The 16,419-nt window shown below is 43.6% G+C and overlaps 1 protein-coding gene across 1 annotated transcript in view; it reads right to left on the reverse strand.

The window, feature by feature from the left end:
- Positions 1–16,419, reverse strand: part of BAHD1 (bromo adjacent homology domain containing 1) — a 135,724-nt gene that overhangs the window by 17,889 nt on the left and 101,416 nt on the right. Inside the window, exons 4-5 of the mRNA XM_068130572.2 lie at positions 13,259–13,418; positions 11,914–11,993 (exon numbers count right to left, since the gene is read on the reverse strand). Coding sequence (XP_067986673.1) covers positions 11,914–11,993; positions 13,259–13,418 — 240 coding nt within the window. The remainder of the gene's footprint in view (positions 1–11,913; positions 11,994–13,258; positions 13,419–16,419) is intronic.

Here is a 16,419-nt window from a genome sequence, read left to right on the forward strand (position 1 = left end):
CAAAAAGCTTTCCAATCACTTGTGGTACCTCAGCGAAGAAATGGCAGGACTTGCTCTGTTTGACGATAGTGTTGAGCTTGATGTCAAGCGAATGATAGTAGCTGCTCTTAAAGAAGAATGCCAAGAGAATCCTAAACCACGGGTACATGTGGATCTTACAGCAAAAGAAGCCATCGCTGCCAAGACTGTTGCAGATTTTGCTACTTCTGCCTCATTGCGAATTTTTACTGCATTCAGTCAATACTGACTTCCTAGAAAACGACCCTGGTGAGTGGGCCGATGACCCATCATTTCAGTCATCACAGCAGGTTTTGCGCGGTATTACCACTGTCAACGACTTTGCAGAACGTGGTGTAGCATTAATACAGGACTACAATCAAGTCTTGACAAAGGATGAACAGCAGCGCCAGTACCTGTTGCAAGTTGTTGAGTGGCATCGCCATCAGTTCCCCGACGCAAAGAAGATAAGGAGGAAATAATTTACCACAGAACTTATTAATGAGGAATCAATGGGCTGGAGGACTCTTACTCTGTGTGTTTATGATGATTGTCATACATTCTTACTGATTTGGGATTACATCTGAGTGTTGTTTATTAAAAACAATTTTGTGTGTCGATACTGTAACATTGTAATTTTCAACCCATGTGTGACAGTAGTAAATAAAGTCGTATAGAAACCATCTTTGGAACATTTCATTTTTTTCACAATAAGGAACAATTTTAGCAACAAGCACCTGAAAAAAGTCCAATTTTATTTTTTGGTGTACATTTGAGGACCACCCTAATATATATATATATATATATATATATATATATATATATATATATGACAAGTTCATAATTTTATCAAACGGTCAAATGTCAAGTTGCATAAAATCGTCAATTTTCATCTGATTGACTTGAAATTTGAGCAGGGTTTGCATATTAGGTCACTGAAGCATATTGTTTTTGAGGTGAAAAGGTCAAGATCACCTAAAATCGTCAATTTATTTGTATTTTCTTAGTTATTTTTGTATATATATATATATATATATATATATATATATATATATATATATATATATATATATATATATATATATATATATATATATATATATATATATATATATATATATAGATATATATATATATAGATATATATATATATATATATATATATATATATAGATATATATATATATATATATATATATATATATATATATATATATATATATATATATATATATATATATATTGTTATGGACTCGGCCTTAATGATTGTGGTTATGAGTATGGTTGCTGGTTCGAAGTATTCTAGATATTATGCTTATTGTGATTTAAGGGAAAGAGTTGTTGTGAGTAAAAGATTTAAAAGCGCTCTTGGTAAAATGTGGCCGGAAACCCGGATCGAGACCGGAAGAGGTGGAGTGAAGAAAAGGAGGTGGGAGGAGATCGAAAAGAGACGTGGTGTTTGAAGCTCCGGGCCGAGCGTTCGACGTACTGGGCGAGGGAACTTTGCGTCCTTGAAGGGAAGTTCGGTCGATAAGAAATATCGCCGGAGTGCGTGGAGCCTGTGTCGTCGGGTATTCTCCTTGAGGTTCCGGAGGATCCAGGCCTTGAGAATCCGGGTTGGAGCGAAAGCCGACCGTCATCTTGGCCACGCGAGCACCCAGCCGTGAACCGGCTTTCGTCGTGTCGGCTGGACATTATTCCCTGGTGGATTGCCGGGAACGGCTGTGCCAGAAAGGGACACGTGAGAATTATACGGAGGCTCGCGGGTGGAACCGCAACGTGTACGTCGGAGCGCATCTTTGTGAGGTTCCTCGCCACCGCTGTGCTGCTGGGGGCTGAGCACGTGACCTCGGGGTCGTCTCGCTCGTCTACGCCTCAAATGACCACGGGGCCTCGACTCCCCGATCATCGCTGGAGGGAGCGCACCTTTGGGAGGTTCCTCGCCACCGCGGTGCTGCTGGGGGCTGAGCACGTGACCTCGGGGTCGTCCCGCTCGTCCACGCCTCAATTGACCACCGGGCCTTGACTCCCCGATCGCGGGAGCGCACAGAGACATTGGGACTTCGCCTTGGAGGAGAGCAAAGACATTGGGGGAGGTGCCGTGAGTGGGGGTTAAGGGGCTTGACAAGGATATTATCGTAAGATTTGACAGTAGGGGTGATTGCCCCATTGCTGTATGGCTTTGCGTGTGATTTACAATATAGTATGGTTTGCTTATAACTTGGTGTGGTTGCATCATTGGTTCGGCTGTTTCATTTGCTGGTTCCATTGAGGGACGTTATCTGCTGGGTTTCAACCAGGGATAACACATCTTTCTGCCGGGGACCCTCTCGGGGTTCAGAGGTCCACCGAGACCGGGGGTGAGGGGGGGGGGGGGACCCCGTAACAATATATACAGTCATGTGAAAAAGTAAGTACACCCCATGTAAAGTTTTGACTTTTTCAACATACAGCTATTTGATCTTCATTTCAACAATATTGATACATAAAGGTGATATAATATAACAAATATCATGAAACATTTACATTTTGTAGTCCATTGTATAATTTAAATAAATTTAATTGCCAATTTTGCATGTGGAAAAAGTAAGTACACCCCGACATTTATCACTACTTCAAATACCTAAAATTAGAATCAAGTGCACCAGCTCAGGTGCAAATGATTAGAACATCGTTAGAGAGGATCTTGGAGGAACCTGTCCTATTTAAACCTGAGACATTTAGTTTGGTTTGCTCTTTGTTGTTGAAGTGTGCGGCGTCACCATGCCTAGATCAAAAGAGCTCTCTGAGGCCTTCAGAAAGAAGGTTATACATGCCTACGAGTCTGGGAAGGGATTTAAAAAGATCTCCAAACAATTTGAAATCAATCATTCGACTGTCAGGAAGATCATCTACAAGTGGAGAAGATTCCAAACAACTGCCAACTTGTTCAGGCCAGGCCGCCCCAGCACGTTCAGCCCGAGAGCAGACCGAAAGATGCTAAAAGAAGTCTCTAAGAACCCCAGAATGTCATCACGGGACCTACAGGTAGCTCTTGCCACTGTTGATGTCAAAGTGCACGAGTCTACCATTAGAAAGAGGCTGCACAAATTTGATCTACATGGGAGGTGTGCCAGGAGGAAACCTTTGCTGTCCAGAAAGAACATCAGGGCAAGACTAAAGTTTGCCAATGAACACCGAGGCAAAGACCAACACTTCTGGAACAATGTGCTCTGGACAGATGAGTCAAAGGTAGAGCTATTTGGCCACAGTACCAGAAGACATGTTTCGCGAAAACCAAAGACAGCATTTGACCACAAGAACCTCATACCAACTGTAAAGCATGTTGGTGGAAATATTATGGTTTGGGGCAGCTTTGCTGCATCAGGGCCTGGACAGCTCACCATCATAGAATCCACTATTAATTCTTCATTGTACCAGAGGGTGCTTGAGGATAATGTGAGGCCATCTGTCAGAAAGTTGAAGCTCAACTGAAGGTGGACCTTGCAACATGACAATGACCCTAAACATACCAGTAAATCCACCAAGGAATGGCTGAAAAGAAAGAAATGGAGGGTTCTGGAATGGCCAAGTCAAAGCCCAGATCTAAATCCCATCGAGATGTTGTGGGGGGATTTGAAACGAGCTGTGCATGCAAGAAACCCCTCAAACATCACATAGCTGAAAAAATTCTGCATGGAGGAGTGGGCAAAAATTTCTCCCAGTCGATGTCAGAGACTGGTAGACAGTTATAAGAAACGCCTACTTGAGGTTGTTTCTGCCAAAGGGGGCAATACCACCTATTAGAGCCAAGGGTGTACTTACTTTTTCCACATGCGAAATTTGCATTTATGTTTATTTAAATTATACAACAACAACAACATGCATTTTAAGGCCATTTTCCCTGCTAGAGCGGGGGTTACCCGGTTAGCCGGGTTAGTTTATTTAAATTATACAATGGACTACAAAATGTAAATGTTTCATGATATTTGTTATATTATATCACCTTTATCTATCAATATTGTTGAAATGAAGATCAAATAGCTGTATGTTGAGATATGTTGAAAAAGTCAAAACTTTACATGGGGTGTACTTACTTTTTCACGTGACTGTAAATATATATATATATATATGTAAATATATATATATATATATATATATATAATTTTATAAACAGGAATCAAATTCCTGCGAGGGGCTAAGTGTGAAAAAATTCTGACTCAACGCGGGGCTCGAACCACGGACCTCCGTTGATAACGCGTCAACAGCCCACTGCACTATTGAGCCAGCCGCAATCTCCTCAGAACTTTTCCACACTTAACACTGCTAGCTTTATAATGGCCGATGTCTTACGTGCCTGCGAGGCAGACCCCAAATGTGAGCGTAAGTATATGTATGCGTATGTATGTGTTGTTACGTGTTCCTCCCCTACCTCCTGGTCTCGGTATACCTCCGAAACCCGGGAGGAGCCAAGCAGAAAAATATGTTATTCCGTGTCGAAATCACTATGGAAACCACACCAAGAGGTATCATCAAACCAATAATATATTTAAAATCACACAGGGATAACGATACAACAATTATAGCAATCCACAATACAATCAATATCTCAAGATGGTACCATCTATTAAAGTAATAAAACTCACTGCTCTCCCAGTGAATATGACCGAACACTCCTCAATGTCTCTGTAACTCAATGGTGCTCCCGGCGAAGAGGCGATGAGGCGAGTAAGGAGGTGTAGGCAAGGAGGGGACCGTCACGTGGTCCCAACCCACAGCAAATTTGCGGTGGAAAGAGGAATCCCAAAGACACGATCCAAACGTGCATATTCACCGTTCAACCGTCGAACCGCACCGTATTCTTCAAACGCCGCTGTCGCGCACACACCTCCTCGGCAAACCACCGGAGGGCGAGACCAGCGGACGCGGCAAAACGTTGTTCCGCGAACGACGCGCGAGGTTCCCAAAATGGCGGACGGCTCTTACTCGAGCCACAGCGTCTAGGCGAGGATTCCCCGGAATCTCACGCCTGTACCTGACTTCGCAGGCTTTTTCACTACTCCAGCGATAACACCAATCGCACGAGATTCCTTTCAAGGACTCAAAGTTCACTCGCGATGTACGCTCGACCATGCTAGGTACGGAGCTTCTACGAACGCGTCTTTCCACTTCTTCCTCTTCCCCTCTTCTTCTTCCTCTCTCCGTCGTCGTCTTCCGGCTTCCTGTCTCTTTTTCATGAGCGCTTTTAACCTTTTAACCACAATAACCATTTCCCTTAAGCAACAATAACCATAATACTTAGAACCAACAATAATAATAATAACAATAATAAAATTAGTGCCGAATCCGTGACACTTCCCCCCCCCTCAAGAAAAAAAGTTTTAACACAGGGAAAACTTTCTTTGCAGGCAAATTCTTGAAACCAACAAAAGTAAACTCACAACCCCAAATCATCAATTCCCATGAGCAACAATACTCAATATTCCCCCAAAAACAAAGCAACAAAACTTCGAACAACCCACAGAGGTTTCCAAAGTTAATTCACTCTGGACAAAGCGTCAGCAACGACATTGTCCCTGCCCTTTACATGTTCAATTTCCCAGTTAGACTCCTGCAAAGCCAAACTCCATCTCATCACCCTCTGATTTTCTTTACTTTTAATTTCTTTTGAATGAAGGTTAAGGGGTAGTGATCAAAATGCAAAGTCAAGCAAATCTACAGCACTTTTCCCCGGGAGGCCGAGCTGAAAGCCAGGTTCCATGGTGGTTGGGTGGTGAGGCCTGGAAGTATTGACTACATGGACGCCTTTAGGAACGTGGAGTTCACGGTTAGTCCGTGCAGCAAAGTTCACTACATGGACGCCTTTAGGAACGTGGAGTTCACGGTTAATCCGTGTCGGGAAGTTCACTACATGGACGCCTTTAGGAACGTGGCGTTCACGGTTAATCCGTGTCGGAATTTTTTCTCGGCTGCTCCGCAGTATTCAGTGCTTCAACTCTTTCTAACTTTCGTAATAATCACGGTTGGACCGCTTGTCACTGTAGTCACGTAAATAGCAGTCTCCTTCTCGGCTACTACCCTGATAATCATTCCTTCGGGAGCTGCCATAACTCTGGGAGCCTCCATAGTAATATCGACTGCGGCCACCACCAAAACTACTGCCCCGTTTTCCTCTTCTGTAGCCCCCTCGACGCCGATGGCCTGCCTTCTCTACGGCTATGGTCCGACCCTCCAAATCCTTACCATTCCAATCCGTCTCTGCCTCTTTGGCGTCCTTTGTGTTTTCAAACGTGACAAAGCCAAACCCTCTTGACTTTTGCCTTTCCCTGTCTTTTACCAGCCGCACTTCCAGAAGCGGTCCATATTTGTGAAAGACAGAGGTCAGAACTTCCTCCTTTGTTTTGAAGTTCAGTCCACCTACAAATAGCTTGCCAAATTTGCCACCATCCCTGACTGGTGTGGTGTTATTTTCCCTACTGGGCTTTCTAACAACCATCGGGTTACCAGAAACTTGACCACCTGCCAAATCATTCCCGATAATAAAAGATACTTCCTCTACAGGAAGAGTGGCTTGCAAACCTGACAATCCTGACAAATCTCACACTCTTACAATGTCTCTCCGAAAGGACCGACTGGACAACCCTCCCATCTACTTTCTCAACAATCCTCTCCAAGAAGTTCTGTCACTCAAGCTTTTGGGTCTCACTATCTGCCATGATCTTTCTTGGGAAAACCACATTTCCAAGCTGGCCTCCAAAGCCAGTCGCCGACTGGGCATCCTCCGTCGTGCGAAGTCCTTCCTTGGCACACCTGAGCTCCTCACCACATACAAGGCTTTCATCCGCAGCTCAATGGAATACTGTTCCCCCCTCTGGGCTGGTGCTCCTGCCTCACACCTTGCTCGGCTTCACGCTGTTGAGGCCAAAGCTTTCAGAATCATTGGAATCTCCTGCGATGTAGTCAACGCCGAGGGCCTTTCACTCACTCACCGCAGGCAGGTTGGTGGTCTTTCTGTCTTCTACCGACTCCTCTCCGGCCTTGCTCCCCCAGCTCTCTCTGTGCTCTGTCCCCCCAATATTCCTTCAGGTCGCACAAGATCTGCCTGCAACCCTCTTCTGGTTAAACTGCCAAAGTCTAGGCTCTCTGCTCACCTTCACTCTTTCATTCCCCTTTTCTCCCGCCTCTGGAACAAACTCCCCCACTCCCTTCAATCCCACTCCTCCCTCCAGGTCTTTAAAACAGCTGTTCACCACCATCTCTTATCTTCCCCCATCGAAAACCTTGATCTTTTCTACCCCCGGTAATTCACCCCAGAGTCCTTGCAGTGTTCATATGTTTTAATCCTCTCCCACCTCCCCCCAAGTCCTCCCGATGTCCCTGCTCTCAAATGTTGTGTTTGTGTCCTTCCCCCTCTCTTTTGTGTCCTTCCCCCTCTCTCCCCATCTTGTCTACCGCTCCCCTTGTTTGTTGTGTTTTGTGTGTCGGTTTGTCTTTTTGTGTGATTAATGTTAGCTCTTTCACGAGCCTCGATCTTGTATACAAAAAAAAAAAAAAAAAAAAAAAAAAAAAAAAAAACCTACGGTGACCGGTCCTGACACCAAATCAGAATCCAAATGGATGAGATGAAGTGGAGCTCTAACACAGCCACCAATCCCCTGCAAACGAACACTATCCCCAGTTGCCGTCTCCTCTGACAAGGCCAAAATGCCTTCAAGCATCAAAGATTGATGTGCTCCTGTGTCCCTCAATACCCGAACCGGTTTCTGGTTAGTCAAGTCTCCATCCAGTGACACCAACCCCTCTGAAATAAATGGTTGGTAACCCTTTTGAGGGCGATTTCTCACATTTGCCATGGCATTCGGAGTTGTACTAGTCGAACTCCGTTCCTGATTTCCCTTTTCCAGAGCATAACAGTGGGACATCAAGTGTCCAGGCTTATGGCAAAAAGCACAAGTAGGCCCGGAGGAGAACCTCGTGGTCTGCCTCGAGCCCCCCGGAAGATACGTCTGCCTTGGAACTGTTGTCTTCTGATTTCTCGAAGTTGTGATATCAGAGTGGTCCTCATAGTCATCTCGAGGCCGCCCCCATGAATTTTCGTTCTCCGCCCCTGATGTACCATAGTTCCCCTGGCTAGGTCGAGGCGAGAAGTTAGGTTTGTGGAACCCCATCCTGTGTGTTAAGGCATAGTCATCTGCCATGGTTGCTGCCTCATACAACTTTGGTACTTTCCTTTCCTCCAGATGTACTTTAATGTCCTCGTGGACACACTGTTGGAATTCCTCCACCAGGATCAATTGTCGCAATAGTTCGAAGTCTTTCCCAACCCCTTTTGAATCACACCACCTATCAAACATGGTTTCTTTCATTCTGGCAAACTCCACATGGGTCTCACTCTCCCTCTTCCTGGCATTCCGGAATTTTTGCCGGTAAGCTTCCGGGACCAATTCATAGGCTTTGAGAATGTTTTTTTTCACTATCTCATAATCTGCACATTGGTCAATCGGTAAAGCCGAATAAATATCTTGAGCTTTACCCACCAGAACACTTTGCACTAACATGGTCCAGGACTCCTCAGGCCATTTTAGCACTTGAGCGACTTTCTCAGAGTGTGAAAAAAAATTGGCTACCTCCTTTTCATTGAAGGGTGGAACCAGCCTCACATGTCTGCCAACATCCCAGGTGTTCTGACTATGTGTCGAACCAGTCGGCATGGATGGTACCTCTCCCCGTTCTTTCCTTTAATCCAGCTCCTTGAGTTTAAGTTCCTGCTGAAGCGCCATTTCACGTTCCCTTAACTCCCTTTTGGCTTTTCTCTCCTCTGCTTTTTTATCCTCTAACCTTTCCTGGAGTTCTCTTTCAACTCTCCTTTCCTCTGCTTTTTTCTCTTCTCTTCTTTCTTCGAGTTCCGTTGCAGCTCTCCTTTCCTCTGCTTGTTCCTTTTCTCTTTTCGCTTCGAGTTCTGGTTCCTGTGCTGCTCTTCTTTCCTCGAGTTCTCGTTCCTGTGCTGCTCTTTCCTTTCCTCTGCTCTTTCTTGTGCTTTTTTCCCTTCTAACCTCTCCTGGAGTTCTCGTTCAACTCTCCTTTCCTCTACTTTTCTTTCTTCGAGTTCTCTTGCAGCTCTCCTTTCCTCTGCTTTTTCCCTTTCCTGGCTCTGCAATTGCATCTCCAGTTTCCGGAGCTCCACATTTTCTTGTTCCTCGGGTAACCAATCCAAGGCTCCCTCTTCCCATGTTCCTTGTCCCACCAGAGATTCTATCACCAATCTCTGCATCTCTGCTTTCCTCATATTCGTTCGAACCTCCAATCTAAAATGTCTGCCCAATACCAAGAGATCCGATTTTAATAACGCTCTGAACTGTGCCTCACTAGGGGTCACTGCAAACTTCTCTGCATCAAACTCCATGGTGACTATTGTTAACACCTGTTAACCTTCACACAAGAAAAAAAAAAAAGTTTTTGTTTTTGGAAAAATTTGGGAATGTTGGAAAAAGTTCCAAATTTGGGAATTCTGGGAATGTTAGGGAATTCTTTCCCAGTCTAAATTTAGGGAATTTTAGATCCCGGACGCAGACCCAATTTCGAGCCCACGAGTCAATTGGACAAGCCCCCAATTTCTGTTACGTGTTCCTCTCCGACCTCCTGGTCTCGGTATACCTCCGAACCCCGGGAGGAGCCATGGCAGAAAAATATGTTATTCCATGTCGAAATCACTATGGAAACCACACCAAGAGGTATCATCAAACCAATAATATATTAAAAATCACACAGGGATAACGATACAACAATTATAGCAATCCACAATACAATCAATATCTCAAGATGGTACCATCTATTAAAGTAATAAAACTCACTGCTCTCCCAGTGAATATGACCGAACACTCCTCAATGTCTCTGTAACTCAATGGTGCTCCCGGCGAAGAGGCGGTGAGGCGATGAGGTGAGTAAGGAGGTGTAGGCAAGGCGGGGACCGTCACGTGGTCCCAACCCACAGCAAATTTGCGGTGGAAAGAGGAATCCCAAAGACGCGATCCAAACATGCACATTCACCGTTCAACCGGCGAACCGCACCGTATTCTTCAAACACCTCTGTCGCGCACACACCTCCTCGGCAAGCCACCGGAGGGCGAGACCAGCGGATGCGGCAAAACCTTGTTCTGCGAACGACGCGCGAGGTTCCCAAAATGGCGGACGGCTCTTACTCGAGCCGTAGCCTCTAGGCGAGGATTCCCCGGAATCTCACGCCTGTACCCGACTTCGCAGGCTTTTTCACTACTCCAGCGATAACACCAATCGCACGAGATTCCTTTCAAGGACTCAAAGTTCACTCGCGATGTACGCTCGACCATGCTAGGTACGGAGCTTCTACAAACGCGTCTTTCCACTCCTTCCTCTTCCGCTCTTCTTCTTCCTCTCTCCGTCGTCGTCTTCCGGCTTCCTGTCTCTTTTTCATGAGCGCTTTTAACCTTTTAACCGCAATAACCATTTCCCTTAAACAACAATAACCATAATACTTAGAACCAACAATAATAATAATAACAACAATAATAATTAGTGCCGAATCCGTAACAGTGTGTATAAGTAGAAGTGCATTGAAGATTAACTCATCCACAGTTTTATAAACAGGAATCAAATTCCTGCGAGGGGCTAAGTGTGAAAAAATTCTGACTCAATACGGGGCTCGAACCACGGACCTCCGTTGATAATGCGTCAACAGCCCACTGCGCTATTGAGCCAGCCGCAATCTCCTCAGAACTTTTCCACACTTAACACTGCGAGCTTTATAATGGCCGATGTCTTACGTGCCTGCTGGGCAGACCCCGAATGTGAGCGTAAGTATATGTATGCGTATGTATGTGTGTATAAGCAGAAGTGCATTGAAGATTAATTCATCTACAATTTTATAAACAGGAATCAAATTCCTGCGAGGGGCTAAGTGTGAAAAAATTCTGACTCAATGCGGGGCTCGAACCAATATATATATATATTTTTTTTTTTTTTTTTTTTTTTTTTTTTATATATATATATACTGCATATATATATATATATACTGCATACATTTGTCTCTGTGGCTTTCTGTTTGTCTTTGTTCGTTATGCACGGCTGGCTACATCTCTTAAGTTCCAAACTCCAATGTCCAGGTACAAATACAACTTTGTGTGGGGGTAGCATAGGTAATGTGGCCACGGCATCATGCTGGGCTGTGAGGGTGGGGGGGGATATATAAAATGTTATTTTGCTTAACCTCAATGTGTTCATTTATTTGCTTTTGAAAGGGGTACAAGGATAGTGTTGTGCTCCTGGGTTGGCCGGAATGCAGAGATGGCACAGACCCGATGAGTCGAGCGGCCTCCTTCTGTGTGTGTGTGGGTTGTTTTAATTTTCCTGAGCTAAATGTCAATTTAATTTTCCGAATCACAAAACAAAACACCCACAAAAAAACAACAAGCATCTTAGCACAGCGCTAAGCATTTCTCCATCTGAACACCTCGCTCATGTTGGGACTCAGGTTCAAATGCCATATGTGTGGGGTTGATTTGTCCTAATTCTGACGTAAAAACATCTGTTGATTTGTCCTAATTTCACATAGTGGTAAAAAGAGGTCTCCTAATGTCCTTTTATTGCACGTGATAAACGTACAACTCCTCTTCGAGCATTCCGGTTTGAGGCTAAGCATAATTTTAAAAGTAAGGTTTATTTTCAAGACGTTATTAAACATTTTATTTTAAATGTTTAGCAAAGTAAGTGCCAGCTAACAGCACCACACCAAAGATTACAATTCATAATCAAAACATTTGTTTGATAAAGTTAAACTTGAGTACCCGTCCTGATATTACTCGGGCGAAAAGCCTCGTCCTCTAGAACGCATCGGCACTGTCACACAGACATTTTCTACACAAGATGACAGTGGACAAAGTGTGATGCAGACAGACAACATACCTCTCCGTGTTGTGCAGCGTTGCGACCAGCCTGTGTGTGCTCAGGTCGATAGTACCAAAACAAGCTCATTGTAAGTTCTCCTTCATGTTAACACACATGCAAATCCAAAAAAATAAATAAACAAAAGTTCAGTAAAACATTACCAAGCCAAGCACAAGTTGGGCGGACAAACTCTCCGACAAAGTGATTGTTCCCGGCAAAGCTGTTGTTGATTCTAATTGTTACACACCAAACTTGTAACTTCACAAAATGGCCAATAATAATGTTGCTGTGGGAATGCCTTCTAGGGGGTAACTTTGCACACTATAGCGGGAGTTAGTTCCCATATTGCATGTATTAGAAAAGACTAGTGTTGCCTTAAGGGTTAAGGTGGCTAGCTTGAGATCTCAGGGCCCTGAGTTCAAGACCCTGTCATGCTGCTGAGTTAACACCAGGTGGGTTGACTCAGCCTGTCATCCTTCCGAGGTCGGCAAAATGAGTACCAGCTTACTGGGATAAATGAGCCATTCAGGTATCCTGCGTCGGAGTGGTGACCCATCCAGGATTGTACCCAATAGCCTAGGAAACTGATTCAGCAGCCCTATGCGTCATCAAGATGCAAAAAGGAGTAGTTATCATCATCATGTATTGGAATAAACATGAGTAATTTAATTGTGATATAGGATATGTGTTGATTTATGTGTAGAAAGCTGTTGTAAACCTTCCCCACATGTGTGTCTAAAACTACCTTACCTCCATACCCTTGTTAATGTTCTTAACCTTTGTAATCTCTCCTAAATGTTCCTTTAAGTGTGCTGACAGGCCATCGGCACAAGTTCAGATGGAGAAAATGCTGCGACCCTGGCCGTGTGTGTCTGGTGTGTGTGTGTGTGTGTGTGTGTGTGTGTGTGTGTGTGTGTGTGTGTGTGTGTGTGTGTGCGTATGTGTGTGCATGTGTCCACATCTATATGTTTTTGCTTAAAATTTTTTCTCTGAAACCATTTGTCTGATTGATGTGAAACTTCAAACATGGGAGCGACTCCCCATGGAGAATATTTTATTGATAACTGATGTCATAGGTGACATGGTATGGCAGCCATATTGGATTAAAGGAAAAAAATGGACATCTTATCCGAAACCACTCAACAAAAAAAGTGAAACTTGGCAAATGTCATCAATTACCCATGGGATATATAGGGTGATAATGCCGATGTCGTCGGTGAAGCGGTATTCGAGCCATAATTGGTTGAATCAAAATCCTTATCCAAAAAAACTGGAACTTTACATATCTGATGATCTACAACCCGACAAAAGTTGCTGCAAACAAATTAATTCTCAACACAGAGTGTGTGCAGAGAGCTCTCACCTGTGTGGGGTTCTTCCCATAGTGCAGAAACTTTTGCCACATAAGGCATGCACTTGCGTCGTGGACCCGAGCGTAGCAGCACGCAGTCTCGCTCACCAATGAGCTCATCACATCGTGACACCGCCCTGTAGCAGCGTCTCCGTACCGCATTGGTCTCACCCTGAAAGAGCACCATGTCACTCATGTGAATCTCGGAAGAAAATATTTCATATGTTTGAGACAGTTGACATTGTGGAACAAAACATTTTGAATCCATTTCCATCAAGTTAATTTCCTTAGGCAGTATGTTTTGTCAAGTACTTGTAAAGCTGTTTTTACCTCCACCACCGAAGGTAGATGGAGGTTGTTTTCACCCCTGTCTGTTTGTTACTTGCGAAAATCGAAGATTTTTGAAGTACCGTATATTGGTTGGTTTTGTGTGTTATTACTTGACAAAACAAGTACAAAAAGTTTTCATTAAAACAAAAGCCGCGTCGATGTTACACAATGCCTAGATGCAGCTGTGCCTATAACGTCGATGTTATAGGCACAGGACATTCCTATTGATTCGATTACTTGATGTTATTTTTGTGCAAAGTGAAAATATATCTCGGCAATTTCCCGTGTGTGGCGACGAATTTTTAATATATCTCAGCATTTTCCCGTCTGTTATTTTGGGCGGTGTATGACTGAGCATGCCGCGATTTAAACAAAATATATATATCTCGGCATTTTCCCGTCTGTTATTTCGGGCGGTGTATGACTGAGCATGCCACGATTTAAACAAAATATATATATCTCGGCATTTTCCCGTCTGTTATTTCGGGCGGTGTATGACTGAGCATGCCGCGATTTAAACAAAATATATATATCTCGGCATTTTCCCGTCTCTTATTTCGGGCGGTGTATGACTGACCATGCCGCGATTTAAAAAAAAAAATCTCAATGGACTTGAAGTTACAGGCCTTTGAGAATTCATTTCGTTCTATAAAGGGCAACTTTCATCGGATTTTCTTCCCGTTTTTTTTCAACCGATTCTAAAACTATGTTAGCAACTGTGAAAAATGAAATGATATATCGAATTTGATTTGAAATAAAACTGTGTGAGAGAGGAAGACACCACGGGCCTACAAAACAGGCCTCAAAGCTATGCGAGTTAATAAAATGGTGGATATTTGTTTATATGAAGCCTCTCCCAGAATGGGTGGAGCTATGGTTCCCAGAATGGGTGGAGCTTTGAGGTTTTGTCTTCTCTGCAAGAACAAGAAGAAGAAGAAGAACAAGAAGAACAACAACAACAGCAGAGGGCACTCTATGAGCAGCGTCTGCGACGCGGCTAAAAACATTTTTTTGACAACTATGTTGATCACTACGGTTTGTCTGTGTGTTTGTGTGTTTGCTGTCCACTCACTTATACTTGCCTACAGGTCACAATTTGAAACCGATCTTCAGGAAACTTCACCAAATGGTAGAGTTCGTGGTCAGCAAAATCCTATATATTTTTGCGGTTAAAAGATCAAAAGGTTCAATATTCAAAAGGATCAATAGGCCAAAGGTCAACCACTTTTTTCAAATTTCTAAAATCCTGAATTTTCATCCGATTGACTTGCAATTTGAATAGGATTTTCATATCAGTTAACTGAATTCAACCAACAACTATTTTTGAGATCAACATAGGTCACAAGGTTAACATAGGCCAAATTTCTAAAATCCTCAATTTTCATCAGATTTACTTGAAATTTTAAGAGGATTTGCATATCTGGTCACTGAAATCAACCACCAAGTATTTTTGAGGTCAACATATGCCAAAAGGTCAACATAAGCCATAAGGTCAACATACGCCACAAGGTCAACATAGCCCGAATTTATAAAATACTAAATTTTCATCCGAATAACTTGAAATTTGAAGAGGATTTGCATACCAGGTCACGGAATTCAACCACTAACTATTTTGAGGTCATCAAAGGCCAACAACTTATTTTAGGGATTGCACAAGTATCGTGCTAAGCACGACATATTTCTTGTTTGTTTGTCTTGTCTGTGGACAAGACACAAGTTATGACTGAGGTCATCAAAGGCCAACAACTTATTTTAGAGATTGCACAAGTATCGTGCTAAGCACGACATATTTCTTGTTTGTTTGTCTGTCTTTGAACAAGATATCTCAAAAAGTTGTGGACGGATTCGCACAAAATTTGGCGCAGAGGTTGCTTTCAGTGGGTCAGTCTAAATCAGGTCAATCAGGTAAAGTGTTGATCGCTTAATATGTTATCATATAAAGTGTTGTGTGATTAAAGTTATTAGTCTGCACTCTGCAGTAATACTTCTGCGGCCAGGGTTGTGGATCCGCCATTTGGAGAGGTTCTGGGCTGAAATAATCAAAACCTTGATGAAAAACGGTGCCCAGCTGATGATCCGGGCAGTTGGTAAATCAGTCAATTGCTTACAAGTGAAGGGTATAACTTCAAATAAAATAGCTTTTACAAGTACATAACATATCGTGTGTGTATATATATATATATATATATATATATATATATATATATATATACATATATATATATATATATATATTGTTGCGGATATGAGATTGGCCTCCATCCATATCCGCTTGTAAATATTCCCCTATTTCCCCAATACTTCCCAACTATCCCCAATCCCCCATTCCCTAGTCCCATTTTCTGTAAACAACACTCTGTAGACCCGACCTCCCCCTATTTCCCCCATTAAATGTCGCATCCAGGTCCACCGCATCTCACGTAGACAACTATAGGACATCTTGCTAGTTATTCTTAGTCTATGTCAGTTAAGGACTCGTTTCCATTAATTCTGACTCTTCGTTGCACCAGAATGTGATTGTATGGCACCGTTAGGAAGTTTAGGACCTCCCAATACCTCCCCGCAGCTCTTCCTCATGGTACAACAACAACAACAACAACAACAACAGCGGCGGCGGCGCGGGGAGTGTGCGTCCTCACTCCGGCTTGGTTAGCCGCCATTGAACATGTGCTCGACGGGGTTACCAAGTAGGGGCTCGCTGTCAGCTCCTCGTCAAGGGCGGAGCCCGGTAACCCCCCGCACCCAATAGAAGCGGCGGACCGATTCCATCTGGGGCGGAGCCAATGAGCCGAGGGCGTGTCACTCCCCGCTGAGCATGCGCAGGAAGAGGGAGGTGAAGTCAG

Source organism: Myxine glutinosa, chromosome 11 (genome assembly GCF_964187855.1).
Source record: "Myxine glutinosa chromosome 11, kmMyxGlut1.1, whole genome shotgun sequence".
Classification (NCBI taxonomy): domain Eukaryota; kingdom Metazoa; phylum Chordata; class Myxini; order Myxiniformes; family Myxinidae; genus Myxine; species Myxine glutinosa.